This window comes from Anoplopoma fimbria, chromosome 21, assembly GCF_027596085.1.
Source record: "Anoplopoma fimbria isolate UVic2021 breed Golden Eagle Sablefish chromosome 21, Afim_UVic_2022, whole genome shotgun sequence".
NCBI classification, from domain to species: Eukaryota; Metazoa; Chordata; class Actinopteri; order Perciformes; family Anoplopomatidae; genus Anoplopoma; species Anoplopoma fimbria.
In genome coordinates, this window is record NC_072469.1 from 19,420,951 (window position 1) to 19,445,021 (window position 24,071).

The following is a 24,071-nucleotide window of genomic DNA, read 5'->3' on the forward strand; positions in this document are numbered from 1 at the left end:
AAGTGTATAATGATCAAAATAAATTTAAAAAACTGCAAATCTTAAGTGTCATCAATTAGCAATACACTAACTACTTATGGACTTATCAGCATCATGATTTATGCAGCCAGTCCTTGAGAACTATTTTTGATAATTCATTGTATTTTTTTAAAGCATCAGAGCTTCCTAGTCAGTTTTACCCCCAGGCAGTTAGACAGTTGAAAAGCAAGTAATTTGAGTAATTCACAGGGATTTATTATAGTAGGATCTCTTCTTGTTGTTGTCTTTTATGTATTCTTATTAAATATAGTGTTAAGGGCTTAGAGGGCCAGGGCAGATGCATTCCATTGCATTTCCATGTACAATTGGACTTAATGTACATGACAATAAACTAGAACCTAAACTTCAGTTTTTTATTGATGAGAGCTCCCGCTTAAATCATTGTAGAGAAGGGGAAAAGCAGAGATGTGAGGTTTTTTATGTAACCAGATCAGGTTTTACCACTGGCCTGTATGTCTTTAGGTTCACTACAGGTCCGGTATAACCTGGGAGGTCTGAGGGAGCCATTTTCCATAGACGTGGACCAGCGTAACCTGGCCAACGGACACCCACATAGCATTAACATGTCCCGTGTCAACAGAAGCATCACCATCCAGGTACAGAACACACACACACACACACACACACACACACACACACACACACACACACACACACACACACACACACACACACACACACACACTACATTACAGTCATTTAGCAGACGCTTATCGAACCACCGACCCTCTGATTGAAGAACTACCTTGCTCTCCACTACGCCACAGCCGCCCCGTCCCGCCCCACACACACACACACACACACACACACACACACACATATCTGACCACTCTCAAACAAATATTTTAGGCTTTTTGTTGATGCTCAGAACTCATGCTTCAATTCCAAGATTCCTACTTACAGGCATAGAAGGAGCGCAGTGGATTGCCATCCGAAATGCACATACACAACTCCCAGCCACTGTTGGCATTAAGTCAGATGGGAAAGCAGTGCCCTGTTCTTTTTTTTCTGTGATGAAAGTGCTTGTCCTCTGCCACTGTTAATCCACTTCCACTAGACAGCCTAAGTATAGCAACAGAGAGAATGCATCGATCTGTGTGTATTGTATGAATGCACACTGTTGTGTGATTGTGGCTGCATATATATTTTGTGTATTTGGAGTGCGTGGCTGTGTGTGTGAGAGAGACAAGCAGGGGAGACTAAGCGTGTGTGTGCTTGTGCATTACAATGTGTTTGCTCACATACATTTGTGTATCTGTGGTTGTGTGCGGGTGTTTGTTTGTTTGTTGGCTCTTGAGTTTTGTGCAGCTAAACAGCTTAGTGCGGATCAATACAGCAAAGCCTCAGTCAGTTGCTGTCAAGGATGGAGTGAGAATTCAGCTAAACTATTACTAAGATGGTCCAATTTGGCTGAAGGCTGCAGTTTAAGGACGACTCAATGGACGACAGTCGCTTGGTTTCATCGTGATCGGGATCAATGTGAAGTTGCGTGGTTTGCTTTTTCTAATTTGAGAACCAAAGAGGAACATTGTAAAAGCTTAAATTCTTGAATTGAACAGCTACATTACAGTTTGTGAATGCATAGCGACCTGTATACTTCTGCTTTGTTGCAAGTGGCATACATTCTACATTTAGAGGATTTACATTGTTGTTCAGCCATTTCATACAGCATGCATCCCTAAATAGCCAAAGAGTAACTCAATCATATGCTCACTCTCTACCCCCTAGTGGCCAGATGGAGGCACTGCATTAGCCCGAGCCATTGACTCACATCCTGTCTGCAAACTTGCTGAACTTTGTGGAGAGCATCATGTCAATAATTTTGTGTAACCTTGCTCTTACTGATATTCCAGCTATTTGCTTTCACTCTGCACTTGTTTATTCTCGATGGATTCAGTGATCCTGCTGAGATAATCACATTTTCCTGGAAGCATCAATGAATCTGCTTTATCATCTCATACATGCTATCCTCATGGATTACTTTCCATTCTGTAAAGAAAAAGGTGTACCTTAACATCATATATATTATTAATTTAAAAATATATTTATCAAAAAAATAACAATAGATGTAATTTAACGAAGCAACCAACCACTGTGTTAATCAAATTGGAACAAATGAAGTATGAACAAGAAGAATAACAATACTATGTATGAATTAACATATTATATAACAAATGGACACAAAGGAAATTAAATCAATATATTATTTGACAAATGAGTTTTTAATGTAAACATAATAATAAAGACAATCTCGGTTAGGTTTTTAATTTCAAAGGACATATGAGTCTCTTGCATTATACTGACACAAGATAAAATATAGTTGAGTCCATATAGCGCGTAATAGATGGTGAATATTTGATTAGTAGTGTAATTTCTTATTCTGGCTATCGTGTCAAAATGTCACCGTCTCATCTGATAAATACATGTCCAAATTATGCTCCTTCACTGTTGCTTTCATTAAGGTGTTGTCCAGAATGAATCACAGTACATTTTCCAACCAATAATCATTACCTCTCCTCTTCTACATAAGTCTTTATACCTTTCGATCTTCCATTGCATGTAGAGCATTGACCCCCATCCATTCTGGAAACTCATCACCTACATTCACACACTACAGTGAAAAATTGTGGCAGAAAGAAAATTAAAAACTGAAACATGCAACGGAAATCGTCCTCATTTTCTGAGCAAATCCCATTCTACAGCTGCTGATCACCCCAGTGGGAGCACTTCAACTTAGCACATCCCCCTTTTACTGTCATGGAGACTGATTGGAGCAACAGTGCGCTTATTTGCTCATCACAAACACATATACATGCTTGCACACACCGTGTCCTATACTAGTTGATCTTCGCCTGGTTGTGTTGAGATATTGATGTTCAGCCCAGTGTTCAGTGTGTGACTGAAATATTAACTATCAACTGCATATCCCAAGTTTACCACTCCCCATGTGCCCAGGCTGTAGGCTATTACAAATAACAATCCACTGAATCCTTTTTTCCTTAATTGATAGGTCAACCACCTAAACATTAGCATGGGAACTGTGGGGGAGGGATGGAAAGAGAAAATAGATTACATTTATAGATAGGGCTTGAAAGGTATTGCCAGAAGGTGTGCTAACGAAGCTAACTTTGATGAGTAAAACTTTCATGTTGCCTTACTGCCTCTGGGCTCTTTTCAAGGTGCAAACATGCCCTAAATATCCACGGGTAAACAGATGTGGGCATGCATACCAACAGACATGCATGCACAAGTGAGATCTTGTCAGGTCAACTCGCTACGAAGACTTGGCATACTTCAAAATGAACATTATTAAGTCTAATTCATCCGTCCACTGCACCTCTCTCATTCATCTCTCCATTCCTCCCACCTCCTACCTTCTCACATCCTTGAGGGATTTTGTAATAGTTAATTTATCTTCGGCTAGAAAACATGACTGGAGCTAACACTCACATTAATGAGTTTTTGAGGAACAGGACATCCTTATGCTCAGGAGGACAGCAACAACAAATATACTGAACAACACAAGGGAGTATATAGTAATATTACAAGATAGTATATAGTTTATAGTTTTGGGATGTGTTTGCTTATGCAAAATATGTAATATATTTAGTATCTTGTGTTCATGTATTGGTTTTTGTCATGTTTTTAGTTCTTAAATATAGCGTTATAGAGAAAAGATGTTAATGATCACACTGAATTTTTCCCAAGCCAGATGCAATGATCCACCAATGAAACAATAAACTGCAGATAAACTGCTCTGTATCTGTTAGGTCCTGTTCAGACCTGGCATTAACATGCAATTATAATGAGTTTTCATTATAATTAAATTATGACTGGTGTGTTAATTGCATGTCAAATTAATCCGAGCACACAAGGCCTGATCTCAGGATGAGCAAGGAGCAATATTTCTGGGGTTTCGGTGTAACCAGCGGGTATCTGGGCCAAGACCTACTTTTCGGTATACTGCTCAATGTTTACAGCTCGATGAGCTACTTGATATGCGAAACTGGAGTTGGAGTTGAGAGATGACGTGTACACCTGGATTTTTTCGCAAGTAGTTATTTTTTAATCCAATAAAAATCTTAATCATTTGCATTCACACCTGTACTTAGAGCTGCCTGTCAGGCTGTTTGCTTACAAATTGGATTTATCAACTTAGAACTTGAAAATATGCCAGTGTTGTGTTCAGCAAGTTCTTTGAAATGCCATCCATCAGCAGCATTTGCAGTCAATCAAAATGTGTCCTACATGCTGAAATGTTGTATTTGAATGTCCAAACTGAATTATCGTGGGATAAAACGTAGACTTGCTATGAACTGAGTCTGAAATTGGATCACAAATTATTACATTATGCATTAACGGCTAAAGTGCCAATTTTGCTATAGGGTGCCACCAGCATTTCAAGTTTAACCAATCCATTATTATTTTGCTTACATGCTCGTCAGAGACCTTGTTACAGCTGCTTTGATCTGAGATATAACAACACGAGTGCGAGGCAGAGATTTGAGTCAGATGCAATAAGAGTCAGTTATGCTGGTGGGCCCGCCAGTGGATCAAATTCAATTTCCAGGGGTAGAAGAGTGAGTGGAGTGTTTACCTGCAGCTGCGAAAGTCTAACTTCTTTGCTATCAGGGCTCCAAATTGTAAAAGCATTTAGGCAAGCAACTGTTTAGTTTAAAGACATGGCAGAGAACAAGTGGGAAGACAAGTAGGAGTGCTGTAATTGGAATCTGAGAGAAAAGAGAGCAGAAGAGAAATTTAGAGACCAAAATGAAAAAAGAAGGAATACAGAGTCAGAGAGAGAGGAGGGGGTTGAGATGAGAAAGATCGTGTGTTTAGATAAAGAAAGTAGACCCACGAAATGAAATAACAAAGATCACTTTGATGCATTTAGGTTTTCTAGCCCCATCACAGTCCTGAGGCTTATTTCAGGGGCGTGGATTTGCATGTGCACACAAATACCTGCCGAAATGTACACACATGCATTCTGCTTTCAGTGCAGCAAGCAAGGGTTTGGGTTTTTAAGCAGTTTGTGAGGTCTCGTCGGGTTATCTCGCTATCAAAGGCATATCAGGGCAGCATCAAAATCAGTTCCCATCTCTGGCTTTCGCTTTCTCTCAAACTCTCACAGTGAGGGCTTAGAGTTAAAAGGGAGTCCCTTCAGGCAACAAACATCTCCTCTACTCTCTTTACCTCTCCTCCCCTCTCCTCTACTCTCTTTACCTCTCCTCTCCTCTCCTCTATCTCTCTCTTTACCTCTCTCCTCTCCTCCTCTCCTCTACTCTCTTTACCTCTCCTCTCCTCTCCTCTCATCTCCTTACCTCTCCTCTCCTCTCATCTCCTTACCTCTCCTCTCCTCTCCTCTCATCTCCTTACCTCTCCTCTCCTTACCTCTCCTCTCCTCTCTTTACCTCTCCTCTCCTCTCCTTACCTCTCCTCTCCTCTCTTTACCTCTCCTCTCCTCTTCTCTCCTCTCCTCTCCTCTAATTGTTGTTGCAGTGTTTGATATTAGAGTAGCAATAATTCAGTTGTTCACTTATTAATGAGGCTAAACTATCATTGAAGTTAAAAAGAAAAAAAAGGCTTTTATTTTTTACTTAGCCTCTCTAATGTTTAATCTGTGATGGGAGTCTTTTTGGTCCCTGGTATATGATTAAGGAAGCAGAGTTGCCATGAGTAGAAAGTTCTACTTGTACTGTAAATTGGTTTGACTATATACAGCACATTGGCTAAATTAGATTCCTTTTGAGCACATAGTTAGGGAAAAGGATTTCACCCATTGTTAATTTTCTCTTTGTCCAAACGCTGATTGCATTGCTTATGTAAGCTCTATGTAACCTAAGAGGCACCAACGGCGCTTAAAGGAGAAAATCATGTTGCCTAAATGGTGCAGCATGAAAGGAAAGGATCCCAATAATTGCGGTTGTAATTGACAAAGTTTGGTAAAATGAGGTTTCTTCCCTGGCTGTGTTCCTCTGTGGACCTTTCTGTGGGGTTTCGAGACTCAGGCCGACCTCCCTTACTGTGCAGCCAATTTGTTTTCTCAGATAAAAGTAAATAAGCTGAGCACAATTTAATTGTGCCCCATTATCCCACACTTTCAGCGTGGAAAACAAAACCCACACAGTGCTCCACTGAGACCAGGCTTTTGGAAAGAATCAAATTAAGATATTCTGTGTGTGTGTGTGTTGTGTGTGTGTGTGTCGTGTGTGTGTGTGTGTGCAGAAAGAGAAAGAGGGAGCAAATGGTCTGGAGAGGTAGGGGGTAGAGAGAATTCTCTGTATTGGAGGACTCTACTGATTCAAACCTGTAAACAAGAGCAACTTCACACACACACACACACACACACACACACACACACACACACACACACACACACACACACACACACACATAAATCTCAACCCTTCAGTGACCGTCCGGCTCAGCTCCCCACTACAACAGCTATTCAGCACATCAATGGAACAAATTTCCAGTAAAACAAACAGTAACAAAAGTCATTGTTTTCAATCAACCTCTGCTCTCTCTCTCTCTGGCTTGGGCCTTTGGTTTGCATTCTGCTGACTGGTGTGTGCTGAGATACAGTTCTCCTGTGAGCAGGGAGGACGGAAGATCTTTTATTTCTGGAACACACACAGAAACCAATTTGTGGGGTTGAAATTATTCTCATCAATAGCACCGGCTGCAGCCTTCAAGCTAATTAGAAACTTCAGTGAAACAGCAATAACAAGTTAATTATGTTGCAGGGATATTAAAGTCGTGTATTCCCTCCCTCAATCACCCTCTCTGCTCTCACATCTCCTCTGACGCTCCTCTGTGCAAACACGCTGCTTCTTCTCCCTCCTTTTTAAGTTCCCGGGAAAGGCTTTGAACCCACCGCAGACTTTAGAAATTGCATATTGTTAATTAATGTGTGATCAGTCATCTCGAGTCCTGGTGAAGAGCTGTTTGTGTTGCAGGATCATTATGGAAGATCGCTTTTTTGAGTTAGCGTTTAGCCGTGACTAGCTTGACTAAACAAAGAGGTAAAAAAACACAACTTCCGAACAAAGAGTTTTGGGTTTTTTTTAATCATTTGTCCTGGTGTGACTTCTGTGAGCAACCTTCCATAGTAGGAAGGGAGATATTGACACCACTCAAGGATTTCCTACAGAGACAGATCAGAGAGTGATGATAACAGATGAAACACATTTGGATTACTTGAAGATAATGATACATTTTCTTGTTCAGATAAGATACTTTTAAAACGGAAATCCTCTGCTTTTGAATATTTCCATGCAACCATCTGCATACAGCTTGTATCCAAGAACATGTATAGTATCACTGACATGCCAAATTAAGGCTTTTCAAAGCAGCAAAAACTATTTTACAAACAACATGGCTGGCGAAGACATAAAAGGGAAAGGGGGGGGTAAAGGGAGTGACAAATACTTATAATATTATATTTGATAACAGACATGTTTCAGTCCTAGTTGCTGGTGATGCTATTGAACCCTGGTTGTCTACTGTGTTTTTGTTCCAGGGTCATGGGAATCATATAAAGGTTTATTAACTTAGTGGTTTCCCCTTCACTGAACATTTTCAACCACAAGAGGGAGCCATTGAGCCTTCTGCTGTGCTGTGTTGTGGCCTCCCAGTGGCTGACAGTAATGAATTACCACATCTCCTTCATCATCCGGTTTAATGTGCTGATGCAGGACTTGGGCTCGGTGTCTTGTTAAAAGGCTGTGATCAGTAGTTTAGGACTCAGACTCCCTTTAAAAACTAATATATTATCTCTTGCTCCCTCTCTCCCCCTGTTTCAGGTGGATTATTACCCTCCAGTCAGCTACACTCTCCCAGACGCCTCAGACACACAGTTCAACCTGGTTAAGACTCTGTTCTTGGGCAAAGTCTTTGGTGAGTATGTCAACTCGTATTAACCGCTTTAACCTTTTTAATTCTGTGCACTGGGCTCTAACCACACTCATGATGGTCATATTACTTTATCCTAAACATAAAACATAACCAGGATCTCCACTCTAATATTGTTCAAACTACTTGTTCAGCAGCTTTTTATGCTTGTTATGGAGCTCTAGTTTTTAATCTTCCTGGTAATCATCTATTGGTGCTGCAATAAAAAATGATTTTAAGGAAAATAAAGCATCCATGCAGTTGTTAAAATGTTATTAATGTATGTGGGTTGACCCTGCTGTAATCCCCAACTGGAGCGTATGCAATTGGGTTAAACTCAATAAAAACAACCACAGTTGTCTCTTGTCCAAAAGTTTTTTAAAAAAAGACCGTACACAGGGTTGTTGTTTAGGTGCTCAATGTATATTTCGATCTGCTTGTGATGTAAGTAATATATAAACTCTTTTTCTATCTTATTTCTGTAATTTCATGCAAATTTAAACCCTTTTTATTTAAAAAACGGATCCTTAAAGCACTAACATATACTTTGATGAACATAAAAAAAAACCAATTAAGGCAAATTGAGACATGAAGATTAATAATATGCTTAAAAGGATAGAGGCTGTATCTACTCAGTTGTCCACTAGAGTGTGCCAGAGGACTAAACGAGGGATATTATCGCAGTGCATGATCCCAATCGCATTCATCTCAGCATGAGTGCAAAACATTTGTGTCTGATAAGGTTATGAAATCTGTCTGGTTTAAACTACACTGATATCACATCGCCTAGCATTAGACTTTTCAGGATTCTCTCAGTGCTTGACTGATTAGAATGGGATTCATAATATTTTACATCAGTTGGGTTTTTTTGTCCCACTGAATTGACTGAGACCATTGGTCTTAACAAAGCACTTAATCATCTCTCCAAACACCTTAGACTTCGATTACCCTAATCAAACTAATTATCAAGAGCCATTTACCTTTACATATTTAGGTTCTTATAGGGTTTGTGGTCGATTTTATTAGCTTCTTTAATTACTCATAGTTTACCTCTATAGGAAGATTGTATCTCATTATTTGCATCTTACTGCAGCCTGCTCTAGTCTATTCTATCCTCTTCTTCTTCTTCTCTCTTCCCTTCCTTCCCCTTATGTCTCTTTTGTCCTCTAACTCAAGTGCCAATGAAAGTAGGTGAGGTTGAAGTAATGGCTGACTTCACTTATCAGCCAGAACTATCGACTGCTGCACACACCACCAGAACCCCTGGGAATACAACACCATGCACACACACACTCACACACAAACACTCCAACAGGCACATGCACACAGAAAACACAGTCATCCATCTTAACCCAACTAACACAGCACAGATGGTTTAAGGGCACGCAGGACAAAGTCACGGCACATGCCATAACAGGTCCAACACTTGCAGTCTTACGCTTTACACATCAATAGACTCAACATTGTGAGATTTTACTATAAGTATCTCGTAAACATCATAACAAAATAACACATACAGACTGAGCAATGAAATAAGGAGTTAATTGGATCGAGAAGGAAGGAGGAAAACAGTAAACATGAGGAGAACGCTGTGTTGAGAAAGACAGAGGGAGAAAGAAAACAGAACAAAGGCAGGCGTTTGATTTTGCACATCTCATCAGATCTGTTCCACTTCAGTGTTGGGACCACAAAAGACAAGAGAGCTGCTGGGCTATCAGATTCTCTATTTCTGGGACACAGAGACTCTGTGTTTGGTACAGCACACACACAAACACACACACACACACACACACACACACACACACACACACACACACACACACACACACACACACATCGATCACAGCGACGTCTCCTCCATCACCTCACAGTCTGCTGATTGTGGGATGGCATTAACTGGCTAGAGTAGTGATGGTAGAAATAAAGCAAAGGTAGACATTTAAGAATAGAGAGATGCACAGAAAGAAATGTATCTAACCATCATTATTAAACAGTAAACATTTGTTTTTTTTAGAGTTTACTTAGTTAACTCTGTACTACAAATTCACATTAAAACCATACTTGTCTACCTACATGGGCTCACAACAGTGCCATTGATTAGGACCCCCAATATCCAATAGCCATCTTTCCCTAACATACTGATACTTCATTTTGCATGCAGGCTGCAAAGTGTATAAATACAATGAACAACCCCTAAAGTAATGGAATATTTTCGTGATTTGCTGCTAATTTCGCTCACTCTTATTTTGTTTCTTCCACAATAGATAATTTGTTCAGAAGCATCATCCTCCTGAGTCTCCCTCAGACAATGATGTATCATTTTCATCACATACAACACTTTTAAATCAGTTGAGCCCTCTAACACACCAAAAGGTTGTCATCGATATGGATCTATTGTGGCAGCTATAAGACCCGCCAATGGCTCGTATGAAAGCTGAAACAATTAATTGATTGGTCAATCAATAGAAAAGTAACGACTATTTTGACAATGAATGAGTTGTTTTAAGTAAAAAAAAAAATGCTTAACATGCCGTAATTGTAGTTTCTCCAGTGTTTTCATTTGCTTTATATTATTGTACACTCCATATTTTTTGGTTTTGGACCGTTGGTCAAAGAAAAAAAGCTATTTATTTTTGTGTTCTAACAAATTCTGACTGCCATTTTTCACTATACTTTCTTATTTATAGAACATACGATTAATCAATTAATTGTGAAACTAATCCTCATATTAATTGATAATGAAAATAATTGTAAATTGCAGCCCTGATATACCTGCCTAGAACTTCAGCCTTAAGCAGGCATAGTTTCACATTCAAGGTTTATTCCTGTATAACTGACGAAAAGGCATGTTTGAATTTCAGCAACCAACTACAACAAAACTAATGTCAACTTCATTGTGCTTGTTTGTTGATGCTGTCGGAGTGAATGTCTCAGGTCCAGGGTCATGAGATCTACTGTGCTTGTTGTCAAGGGTAATTGTACTAAAGAGGTATTGATCCTGAAGCACATGGTGCATACAGCCTATGCTTCTAAAACTGCTGCAGACTGGTGTTTAATGTAGCCCTATGCAGTGTGTGAAGGGAAATATACATCTGTGCTTAACAGCATATTTATACACGTATAGGGTTAGGATGGAAGTGTGCATGTCTTTAAGAATGCATCCATGTGTGTGTGTGTGTGTGTGTGTGTGTGTGTGTGTGTGTGTGTGTGTGTGTGTGTGTGTGTGTGTGTGTGTGTGTGTGTGTGTGTGTGTGTGTGTGTGTGTGGATGGGTTGATGGGTTGATGTATAGGTCTGTCCTACCTTGGTCTCTGCATCCCAGGGGAATAAATGGGGGACATGAGTCATAGGCCAGAGCAGCAGACACGAGCCCAACCCAGTCCTCATTGCCACAAATCTGTCTGTGAACGTGTGTGTATGTTTGTGTGTTTGTGTGTGTGTGTGTGTGTCTATCTAAGGGAATAAATTCAGAGCCAAAGGCAGAGAGTGAGCAATAAAATGGTGACACTGTGGGAGTGCTATTAGAGGGTCGCTTGTAAAGGACATGTACATCAGTACCACACTGAAATTCTGAGTTTTCTCCTATTTTTTTGTTTCTTGATGCCGCTGGCCTCTCTTGTTCTGTAAACTCTGCCCACACACATTAAACATCAATTCAATTATTTTACGCAGGCCTTAAGTCATGTTGACATTCCCAGGTGTAATGGGCTTTATTCTGAGACACTTTGAGCCATAATGGCCATTATTTCCATTCAGAACTTTTTCATGGGCTTTTATTTAGAATTTGGCCTTTTCTTTCACTTCAAATATACATTGACCCTCAAGGAGTATCAGAACCATTTTCAGCAAGGCAAGATGTGAACCAACTGCCTTTTTTGTGAAGTACTTTGTAAATTAAGAAAATTGCTCTATAGATAAATGGTATTTACTGCAACTGCACTGTTTAACCCTGTTATAACGATCATAACTTTTAACCATGTGCCTGTACAAGTGACGTCTTGCCAGCACCTTGAGCAGTGACCAGCATCATTATTATTATTATATTATATTCCTTTATTGATCCCCATGGGGGAAATTCGGGTGTTGCAGCAGCTCAACTACATAGAAACAGATAATAAATACACATATTATACAATAAAATAAAAATAGAATAAAAATGAAAAATAAGAATAAAAATAAATATAAAAATGTACAGTATATCCACATGGGGGGCTGGTCAGCATGTTGACAGACTGTGGTCTCCGCTGTTGTTATACAGTCTGATGGCAGTGGGCACAAATGAGCGTCTGAAGCGCTCCGTCCTGAAAGAGCTGCCCAGCTGCCACAGTTCCTCATGGAGAGGGTGAGAGGGATTGTCCAGGATGGCTCCGAGTTTGGCCTTCATCCTCCTCTCACCCACCGACTCCAGACTGTCCAGCTCCAGACCCACCACAGAGCTGGCTTTCCTCACCAGCTTATTAAGTTTATAGCATCACTGTATATGTAGATCTGTCCACTGAACAATGTATCCCTCTATATGAACATGTTTGAAATACAATATATAAAGTGGATGGTCAGCACAAAGTTAGTTAAGAACCATACTCCTGTTTTACCTTAGTACTTAAAAAAAAAAGATCAGCAGGACGGCACAGCATTTAAACGGCGTATTAATTCACAGACGTTCCTCATGTTGATGAGCGCGTTTCATTGAAACATCAGTATATTAATAAATCATTACATTACTGTTGATGGGTTTGGGGAGTTTGCTTTTTTGAGGATTCAGCTCACACATTGTAAATCCATTGATCCTTTATTAAGTAAAAATCACTTGTACTTCACTGATAGGTTGCCAACGCATGCCATGATGAAACACTATCAGTTTCCTCCCTTCCAGGCAGCCACTGGTTCAATGCCTTTGTGTTGTGACCTTTGGGCAGAGCCACCAGACGTCCTGACTCTGATTAAAGTGCTGATGGACCCTGATGTTAGATGAGGCTGATACCACAGAGTAGTTTTCTAGGCTGTAACCTCCAGGCTGTATAATCTATGTAATCTCAGTGAGCCTTTAAATCCAGATGGACGTACCTGTACGTGGTCACTGCTTTGTATGTGTGTGTGAGTGTGTCAGGGAGGATGACATCATGCCATCTTCCATGACTATCACCACTAGTTGTACTTTGTACTGATGAGTCCTGATCCATGGCAGCATGGATCCAGGATCCAGGTTTTCTCCAGCTGCTGTGGCGGAGTGGGGGTGGGACTGCACTGCAGTGAGCTAGAGAGAGACATAGAGAGAGACAGAGAGAGAGAGACGTGAATGTGGTACTGTGTTAAGAAATCCACATAGCACATTGAAGAAGAAGGAGCACCAGAAGGGAAGAGGAAGCAGTTTTTGACTCACAACTTGTGCACAGACACTGACGTAAACTCCACATAGGTAACTACAGTTGTATGCATATGTGTGTGTTTATACCTGTGTGTCTTCATGTGTGTGTGTTTTTGCATTATGCATAAGTGTGCCAAGGTCTGAGTAATTCATCGTTTCTGTTACTCTAAATGTGTATTCAATTTGCTGCTAAACATGATTTCCCAAAAATAGTGACATTATTCCAAATGTGTGATGCTTTGCCATTTTAGAGGGAATCCACCCCCTTAGGTAATGGGATTGCAGGCAACGTGCACAGAACCCTGGTGTGTGCGTCTTGAGTCAAAAGGAAAAATTAGCTGTATAATCATAATTTCACTGCTCTGTTTGTTGCCGCGTCTCTGTTATGTCTGTGTTTCTTGGCTTGCCGTCTGTACAACCAGACGTCCTGGTGGAGGAGGAAGATAGAGGTGGCATTGACGGATACACCTGAGTGGTTGCTTGTGTGTGTTCAGTAGGGCGTTGCAACCACCAGGTGTGTTTTCCATGTCTAAGACAAACATCTACTCATCTCAGCTCTTATCTACTTTTTGGTTCATCCGTTCCTCTCCACCTCCACCTCCTTAAGTCATTGCTCTGTTTCTCCACACCCCTCACCTGCTATCTATACATGTCTGTTTTCACTGCAGTTCATCAACATTCATACCAACAGTTGGAGAGGAAGAAGAAAAGTTGTGGTGAATTTGTAGTTTTTGGCTTGATTATCAAACTTTAAGTACAAAATATATTTACACCAAGAAGGCATATTCAAGGCATGAATAGACTCTCAGAGAATATAAGAGCATTGACAACATGTCTGTTTTTGTCTCTTCACATCTGTAGGTTACTATTTCTCACTTCTTTTTTTTTTCTAGCAAATTTTTTTCTTATTTTTGTGTGCATTTTTCTCTTTTATCAATTCATTTCTACAGCTTTCTCTCACTTTTTTAATTTATATTTCCCCCTCTGTCCCCTCTCTCTCTCTCTCTCTCTCTCTCTCTCTCTCTCTCAGCCGCGACTGTGTTCATGCGTTTGTGCATGCATGGGTGCATTGCCACATGTTAAATATTAGTTTTTGTATTACAAAGGGCGTGGTGGCTGGATTCACATTAATATTCCTTAGAAATGTCTCAAATGCATCATACTTTCATTAACCCCAACCCCCTTCTTTTTCTGTCTCTCACCTCTACATCAGCTTCCATTTGTTGCCATGGCAACTGTGTTTGATCTCATCTACCCTGCCCCTCCATTCGAGCGCCCTTCTTGTCACCCCATTTCTTTTCCATTCCTCTCTTTTTTCACCCACTCACCCAGGCACTCACACACACCAGATACACTCTTGTCTGTCTTTCCCCCCCTCCTCCTCCTCCTCCTCCTCCTCCTCCTCCTCCTTCTCCTCCCATGGCTCTCACCTTTCCTCCAAGCCCTTTTTGGAGAAGCAGCCACACCCTCCCTCTCTGCTAGTTCTGCAGGTCTTGCCATCCTCCCTTCTAATTTCATCCAGAGCCTTTTTTCTCCCCTACAATTTTTCTCCACCCCATTGTCCTCACTCCAGGCCTGTCGTCACAGCTTTATATGCTGCCTCACCTCTTGAATTATTCATGTGATGTCACTGGCCACCCTGGTGACACACAATCAGAAGGTGCAATCCTCTGATCAATATGCTGACCTTGTTGCTGTTGTGACGGTGTCAGCGTGTATGTGTTTTTTTGAGGTTGATGTGTGAGGAGTCACATTTATGGTTTGTGGTAGGACACATTTGTAGGACCTAGTTTTAATCATATGTGATGGTACATTTCATTATTGCATTATGAAGCCAAATGGATTCATCTCTGATCTATTCTTATCATGATTAGTGTTGTGGAGCTGTAGCTTTGAGTGTGTACTTGCTTTATTGATCAGTCTGGAAAACCCCGTTAGAAGCAGCCAACCCAAGCAAGGTAAGGGATTACAAGCCTTCAGATCAATGTGTGGTGACTGGCTCGGAAAACTTGTTATTACTTGTAGTGTATGGTGTTGAAAACTGGTGATAGACAAACTAATCGTAGAGGTTGTTAAATACGTGTGTATATATAAAGCTCTGTTCGTAAGAACTTAACATGGAATGGTTAGAATTGTAATGATTTCTCTGAGACTGAACTAGAGAAGTGTTAGTCTTTGGTCATTTTATCATTTTATTTAAGTAGTTTTTTAGTTTACTTCTTTTCTTCTGTATGTATTTAATATTTCATAAACCTGAACCAACACCTGAACTGTTTTTGGAGGGCTCGTATAGTGGATTGTATTTGACATGTAATTGGTCCTCCATTAGTACTAGATGGATAGGATGCCATTAAAACTCTTATCAGTAACAACCCAGCCCCTAGTTAATGTTAAATTTGTGATGTTTATGGGCAACATTATTCTCTATAAAATGGAAACATGCTGCTTTCTAAAGGAAAAACTGCTCGTAAAATCACTGGCCACAACAAAAATCAGAAACAAGGGAAGCTTTTCAGCTATTTACTCACCGGCATTGTATGCTAAGCAGCCTGTTATACTCCCAACAGAGAGCCTATTAGTATTCACACGCAGACCTCTGCAGTGGGCAACACATGTTCAGGCATACGGAGAGAGAGGACTCTTAATCATATTCATATTCTGTATTTGTTATCAGTATTCTGCTCGCTGTGCTTACTGTTAGGCACTTCTTTGCCTACTGTGTCTGTGTCTCTTCGACTATTCGGCACACCCCTACGCATATGCAAATTCATATACACACTCGTTTTCAAGGTGTGAAGTGATTTATAGCAGATACGTTTGTCTCTGTTCCTGCAGAAAAGGGTTTGCTGCACCATATCAGACAGGAGATAACCCTAAGCCACAGTTCAGAACACACATCACATACACAGCAGCATTAGTACCTAATAGAAGAACTGTATGAGAACTAAACTGTAGAGCCTGTATCAAATGACTGTTTAAACACACAGATAAAGTAAACAGTTAATACGAACAATGCAAGTGTCTGAAGGAGGTCTGGTCAGATGGTGAATACCCAGAAGACTCAGACAGTGCTGAGCTCTATTCCTGGCAGCACAATCAATAGTGTATAAACACACACACACATTAATACACACACACACACACACACACACACACACACACACACACACACACTTGTATTAGATCCAACAAAATGGAATAAAGAGAGAAAATTACATTATAAGCCATATCCAGATACTCAGAATCCCATCAACTGACATGACACGATTCAATACATAAACACACACACACACACACACACACACACACACACACACACACACACACACACACACAGACACACAGCACTCTTGTTAGTTATCCTTGTTCATATTTTGCTGCAGGATTGTCCAAACAGCAGTTCCCTCTGGGTGTGGCTCAGTCGTGTAGCAGCAGAGCAGTCGTGCGTGTTAACACTAAAACCCAGCTCTTTTGCACACAGAGCCAGGGTTTATATGGAGGAAACGTGCAGCTCTGCGAAAGTGTTGAAGACAGTTAGGCTTTTTTGAAATGAGTCCAGGTTTGTGCTGGAGTGGAGCGTGTCTGAGGTTTGTTTTCATGCAGTGTTTGGGTTTTAACTGAACTGTTGGTGTTGGAGGGATTCTTTTTATCATTTTGTTTGCTGCCAGCAGTTTTCTCTCTCTTATCTTCTGCAGTTTTGTGTGTGTTTGTGTGCACTGTGTGTGTGAACAGCCAGCAGGAATCCTCTTTTGTATTTATTTAAAGATATAAGAAGCATTTTTGATGATTGATATGACTGTTAATGTGAGCCTACATCAGACAAGGACTGAATCAGTGGATTTAACACTTAAATTGTCATAATGAGGGCCCGGTGGACCAAATCAGCTCTGAGAAAACAAACAAATCCCCAGTCACCAATTTTCAGCTCCACGCAACAAACAATCAATGTTGGTCAACACAAATGCAACATATGCAACCCATTTAACCTACAAACAGCCCATATAATCCACAGATTGAACAGTGATTGAGCACTGGCTGGTCTGAGCTCAGTGGGCTATCTGGTCAATTTGTGTGGAAGTAACTTTCTTTGAAAAATAAAGAGAGATGAAAGACAAAGGAGTGAGAGAGAGAAACAGACTGGCACAGAGATAAAAAATGCACAAGTTGCTGCATTTGAACAGACACTTATGAATTTGTCTGGAAAACCACAACAAGAACCCTCTGTGAATTGACATTTTCGAAGGCTAATCTCATTTTCCTCTTTGTTTGCCATGGAGACTGAAACTGGCATTGATGCTTTCTGCTTAAGATACATATAAATCCACATCCTATGCTGCCAAGGCGTCCTGTGAATAGGAGAATGAATTAAGAGACATTGAGAGACAGACTGTAAGAGCGAAGGGGGTGTTAATTCATTATTCATCCTCTTAATTTGACAATAGAGGTGAATGTCAGTAAATGTTCCTCCTCTGCTTTTCCCCTCCTCCTCCTCCTTGTCTCTCTTTGCTCTCATCCCTCCTCATTTGTGTAGATTCATATCCGAGTGTTGGTTTAATGTTTCTGTGCATCAGCAAAATTCGTGCATACCAGAGTTTGAGCTTGGTTGGACATAGGAGGACTTAGAGCATTCCGAGAAAGTATGCTGTGTGTGTGTGTGTGTGTGTGTGTGTGTGTGTGTGTGTGTGTGTGTGTGTGTGTGTGTGTGTGTGTGTGTGTGTGTGTGTGTGTGTGTGTGTGTGTGTGTGTGTGTGTGTGTGTGTGTTCATCTTTTTTGTATATTTTGGAAAATCAGTGCTGATGCTTTCTCTTTAAAAGTTGCTCTGCTCAGTGCTTGGCATTCCTGGTTTCTCCTTGCTCTCTCTCTCTCTCTCTCTCTCCCCACTTTCTCTCATAATCAATCAAATGTATGGGCAAGGTCCTACATAAGTTAACATCACATTTGACTGTTTTGATAGTCTCAACAAACAGTAAGAAGGTGATATCTGTGTCCCTGTGCAGAAACCGGACAGATAGACCCGATCATCATCGAGCACTACAACATCCCGGGTTTCATCGGGTGTCTTTCGCGGGTACAGTTCAACGGCATCGCCCCCCTCAAGACTGCACTGAGAACCGCTGCCTCTCAGCCGGACAGACAACCTGCAGCCGCCACACCGGTGTCTTACCAGGGCAAACTGGTGGAGTCCAACTGTGGGTCGTCACCCCTCACCATCCCACCAATGTCTGCTGCGACGGATCCCTGGCATCTGGACAACACAGGTGAGAAACACACCAAACACACCTTGAAATGCTGCTGTCAGTCCATGAGTAATTTAGAAATGAGCAATAACTTCCTACAGTAACAACAGTCACTTGTTACTGTAGGCACATTTAGTGACTTAAAGATTCACATATGCACATACAAGCTCAGTAATTGATCTCCTATACTACCGTAGTCCAACTGTGCCTCTAACTTGGACATAAACACACATCCATATATGCATGCACACAGGCCTCAGCACTCCTGTGTCTAGGTTTGCTTTCCACACCAGTGTTTAGTATTTTAGAGGGTCAATATTCTGGATGCAGCCTTATTCTTCAGGCTTGGTGCCAACTATGCCTTTGGGAATGTTTAGATATCTGAGATTGATCCAGTTTATTGATCTGGACTCCAGGTCCAAACTCACAGTCAGCTCTCCACAATCCTTCCACAGAAAGGATTTTTTTTTATTTTTTCTATAGATAGTTCTAATCCATTTTCCATCCAGCCCTCCCTCAATCCAACATGATCATTGTCTGGCTTTTCCTTTTTTTTCAGCTCCCATCCTCCTCACTTCTGTTTTTCCCTGTTAAAATGTTATATTATTGGTTCTCTCTGCTCGCCTCTCCTCTCTACCCTTGCCTGTCATCTTTTCAGAAATAATGGATTCTTGACACTATAACCAAACACATCCAAGCAGCTGACAGACTATAATGAGTCCGATTGCTCTGCTCCTCTCTGTTGCTTGCTGTTTCCACCTCTTTTTCCACCTCAGCCTCCTCCTCTCCCTCTTACTCATCCGCTTTACTTCCCAGGAGAACTATGCAGTCAGCAGCAGAAATAGCTGACAGCTCATTGCAGGGTGAAACAGCTTGTGTGAGTGTATATTCAAGTTGCTGTGTGCAATAAGGCTTGATTATACATGTCTGCAGCTCTGTCCATGCTTAACCATGCGTTCAGACGTATTCTTAAATGGACAAATTAAAGAAATATCTTCAGTCTCCTTTTACATCTACCTTTTATCAACCACCATCTCCACCCTCCTCCACTCGTTTACCCTGCACTTCTATCCATTCAGGGAGAATGACAGCAATTAGATAATTGCTGCTGACAGAGTATTTCAGCAAACAGTCAAAAGCAGCAGCTGTTATTAACCTCTCTCTGTCATGGATCTTTAATAAAAATACATGAACAACAATACAGTGGTGCTGGAGCCACTATAGTAGTAGAAATTATAAGTATGCTCAAAATATGCATGATATAATTACATTTGATTTTTTTTACTGCTGAAAAAAGGCCAAAGGTTCTTTTTTTGAGTCGCTGTAAGCAAGACTATGACAAGTTGGTACTTTCCTGACCTTGAAATGCACTTCCACCATCTGTTTGGTATTTTCATGCTCACAAATTACACTAGTGAAGCTTTTCAAGTTAGTTATAATGCTTGAATAAATTTAATTATTATAGTCTCTAGTCCCTCTATGTGTGAAGGTACGGTTTCAATTTGTCCTTCTTCTTTCTGTGCTCAGATGCAGAGTTCCCCTTCAATGAGGAGAGAGTGATTCCTGATGGAGTCAACAGAGACTCAGCCATCATTGGAGGTAAAAAATGTCATTTCTGAAAGCAGTTCTTTTTCAGATTTGCATTTGAGGTTACCTAAATCTAAGGTGCTAAATTCAAATTCAATGTTTCGTCACTTTAAAACTCCAAAATACTTAGGTCAGTGTCATATTTGACAAACAAGCAACAGATCCCCACATTTGAGAAGCTAAAAATGCAAATGATTTCTGTGTCCTCTGCAGGTATCATCGCGGTCGTGATCTTCACCATCTTATGTACTCTGGTGTTCCTGATCCGCTACATGTTCCGTCACAAAGGCACCTACCACACCAACGAGGCCAAGAGCAGCGGGGAGTCCACCGGAGAATCGGCGGACACGGCCATCATCGGCACCGACAACCCAGAGACCATCGACGAGTCAAAGAAGGAGTGGTTCATCTAACCGCCAAAGGCGGGACTTTGAGAGAGAACGTGATTTGTCAGACCACCAGGTGCCACAGAGATGGAGGAGGTTGAATTCAATGACCAATCACAGGATAGATGAAGGAAAGGAAATCCAGTAGGACAATAATCTCCCAGAGAAGGCGAGGATGTGGGAAAGAAGTGTACAGAAATATTTTATGTTTTTGGTTTTGGTTTTTTATATATTCAGAGTATTAGAAAGAGAAGAGGGACAGTTATGCGGCAGAGCACGGCTCTAAGAGACTGTACATGTATATACTAACTGGCTTGTCCTTCTTTGTATCGTGCTTGGGAGTTTTCAGGAGTCCTTTGAATACTGTATATGACAAATAATTATACTTACTGGGTGGTGTGATAGCACAGATTTATTTCCAGTCTCTGTTGCATTTTTATTTTTATTTTTTAACAAAAATCTTGTATCAAAAATGATCAACTCAACATGCCAAACCCTTTTTTTCTTTACTTACCAGGCTGTGGTTGCACCAGTCTGTCTTCGCTCATATCTGTCGAAATACATGCCACTTATATTGTGGTAATATAGAGTTGAATATGGATGCCAAAACTCACTTTGTAAATATAATATTTTGTGGTTTTCTTTCTCAAAAAGATTTATTCAGAGTCCAGTACATAATTACTAATGAGAAATGTCAGATCTATATTACAAAAATATCATATGTCTGTCCATTACATTATATATGAATTGAATATAGAGTTTTATGTTATAAATCCTATGACATTCGATTGTATGGGACATTCCTTTCTGAGGAAGAGCAGAGAGGGGTTTCTCAGAGCATGATGGGAAATCATGACACTCCATGGTTGGTTCAGCTCAGCATGGCAGCTTTCTTTTCATTTTGAACGGGTCAAACCGTGAGCCTTTACTCATTCAGACTTCTTCAGCAGTCCGTTTGTTTTTTGCCAAATACTTGAGTCCTATGTCTTTTTTTCTGATTTGCTCAGCTTTTTGCGTTAAATGTTAGACTTTGATTAGAGGAATTTTGACATCTTAGACTGGGTTTGCAGTGCGTGCATGCATCTGTGCGTATATGTGTAGGTCATATTACTAGTACTTGTTATATCAGACAGAAGGGGTGCCATAAAACACAGTTAGGAGATCAAACAACTTGCCTGACACTTAATGAGTTCTATTGATGCACTAAACTTAATGCATTGTGTGTTCGAAGCAGCATAAAATACAAAAAAATCATTCAAACCTAATATTTGTGCAAGACCTAGGAAAGGTTAAGATGATAAATGGCTTTTTAGATCTGTTGTGCCTACAAGGTGTTGAGCCATGCGCCTTGAACTTACTAGAATAACTTGCTGCTGCATGAATTCTCGTTAATCAAAGTGTTGGGGTGCATTTATGTTTCCTGATTTGAGTTGTGCTCAGTCAAAGCTTACTTACTTTACTTTGGTAAAAAAAAATCCAGCTAATTTCTCTCAAATTTTTTCAAAGTCTGACTTTTCGAAGCATAGCTGTCTGTGTTCCTACGCAGCAGGAGAAGGTGCATTGACATGAAGGAGAGCTGCAAGCTATACAATACACAAGAAGTTTACTCCTTCCCCTCTGTGACGCACATACACACGCAAACATGCATGTTTGATAGAGCATGAGTCAAGGTCGTTCGTTCCATTACAAGAGCAACGAGTTCAGAATGAGGAGGCTGCTGCTTTGTCAACAGTGAATTGAGCTTCACTCTAACAGTGCCACTGTTGTCCAACATACAAGATGTACACTGTATACATTTTTAACCATGTTGTTTCCCCTGTCACCGTTGCGTGTGTTTACCTTACCTTAGCATCTACAGAACAATGTGTTACAGTTGAAACCATCCGCCAAATTTGTGATTTTGTTTTGAATTTGCTGTCTGTATGTCCGTTTGTTCAAATTGCTGCCATGACACCCTGTTAGATGAATGATATCGTACATCATCGTCGCCTCATGGTTGAGTGCTAACTGTAGATCATTTTATCAGAGACATTAGGACAGCTGGTGAACTCAGCCTGCCTTCGACCGCGGCCTCAAAGACTTTCTCCGTCCACACATCACATCCATGAAGGCAAAAACAGTGACTTTCCTTTTTTTTTTTATAATTATATTACACACACGCCCTTGATATGTGGTTAGATCGTAACGATGAAAATGGATTATCAGCTCCAACAGACATAACCCATATGTTTTTCTTTCAGTTCTATTGAGTTCATTAAAGAGTGTTTGATCTTTAATTGCAGTCGTTTTCTATGCATCACTTTCATGTTGAGGTATAGAGATCTTCAGACAGCTTTATGAAGCATAAATTACACAAGTTCATTGGACATCTTAGACCTTATACCATGAATAATAATGATATCAGGCTTTCGAATTAAACTCATGACCTAGGGCTTCATATCACCACTCCTCTCTAACTTGCTGCATTTCACCCCAACAGTCAACTTCTTCAGTTCGACCGAGTAAACTTGCCTTTTCACATTGAAACAGTGAAATTGCGATAAAATAAAATGATAGTTGAGAAGTGCAGAGATGCAGTCAATAAGTCATTTTCAAGGATGCATCTTAGACAAGTCCCATGGATACAAAATCTGTGTTATTTTTCATTCTGAAATAAAAATAAGGAAGCAGCAAAGTTTGGGTGTTTGTAAAAGGTGGAGGGTCTTCCGTTATACACCTAGACAGACAGATTAGCCCAAAGGCAGCAAAGGCATGAAATTAGTACACCGATGGAATGAATCACAACTGCACATATTATCTAATGAGTCCTTATATAAAGTAGTTCAACTGACTTAATGTCAGCTCTTGCTTTATGTTTCAAATGCAGTCAGGAATGACAATAGTTCTGTCTGTTCTGTCTGACAAAGGTCATAGGTTGCCCCCTTGTGGTCAGATGGTGCAGCTCCTTTGAAATATGATATAAGAAAAACAGCACTAAGTGAAAGGCAATAGTTTGCATATGATTACTTAAGAGTAATTATATGCAGAAGATCACAGGTACCAACACAATAAAAAAAAATAACATTGTTATTAGAGTAAAGTAAAGTAAATATAAATATAATAAAAGATTTAAAAAAAAAAAGTAATTAAGGTGCACATAAGCATAAAATTGACCAATGGGGAACTGAGCAGACTGCCAGCAGGTAGAGCATATGTTCATGTTGTCCTGAAGGCTACAGGGATTAAACTGCTACTGATATGTTCTGGTAAATTCGACGTGCTTAATGATATTCTTAGTATTTGTCTGGCGCCTACACTACCCACAATGCAACTCGATCAGAGGTAATCCGGTTTTATATTCAGGTCATGATTCAGGTGTGTTCTGGAGCAACAAAAGGCTTTGCATAACTTTGTTCACGTGTCTGCAGAAGTAGTCGTGCCTTACTCCTTAAGACTCGGAGGTCAAACAGACTCATTTCTGGGTAACACATTGTAGTCCTACATTTTGATTGATTGTATTCCATTATATTTTATCATTTGATTTTATTAAAATAGTAGAATCAAGACACTGTCAGTCCCCTGGCA

General features: G+C 40.4%; 1 protein-coding gene across 1 annotated transcript in view; it reads left to right on the plus strand.

The window, feature by feature from the left end:
- Positions 1–22,741, plus strand: part of cntnap2a (contactin associated protein 2a) — a 304,116-nt gene extending 281,375 nt beyond the window's left edge. The window contains exons 23-27 of the mRNA XM_054622578.1: positions 502–635; positions 7,845–7,938; positions 18,295–18,555; positions 20,062–20,133; positions 20,335–22,741. Of these exons, the coding sequence (XP_054478553.1) occupies positions 502–635; positions 7,845–7,938; positions 18,295–18,555; positions 20,062–20,133; positions 20,335–20,534 (761 nt within the window). The 3' untranslated portion in view covers positions 20,535–22,741. The remainder of the gene's footprint in view (positions 1–501; positions 636–7,844; positions 7,939–18,294; positions 18,556–20,061; positions 20,134–20,334) is intronic.
- Positions 22,742–24,071: the final 1,330 nt, after the last annotated feature.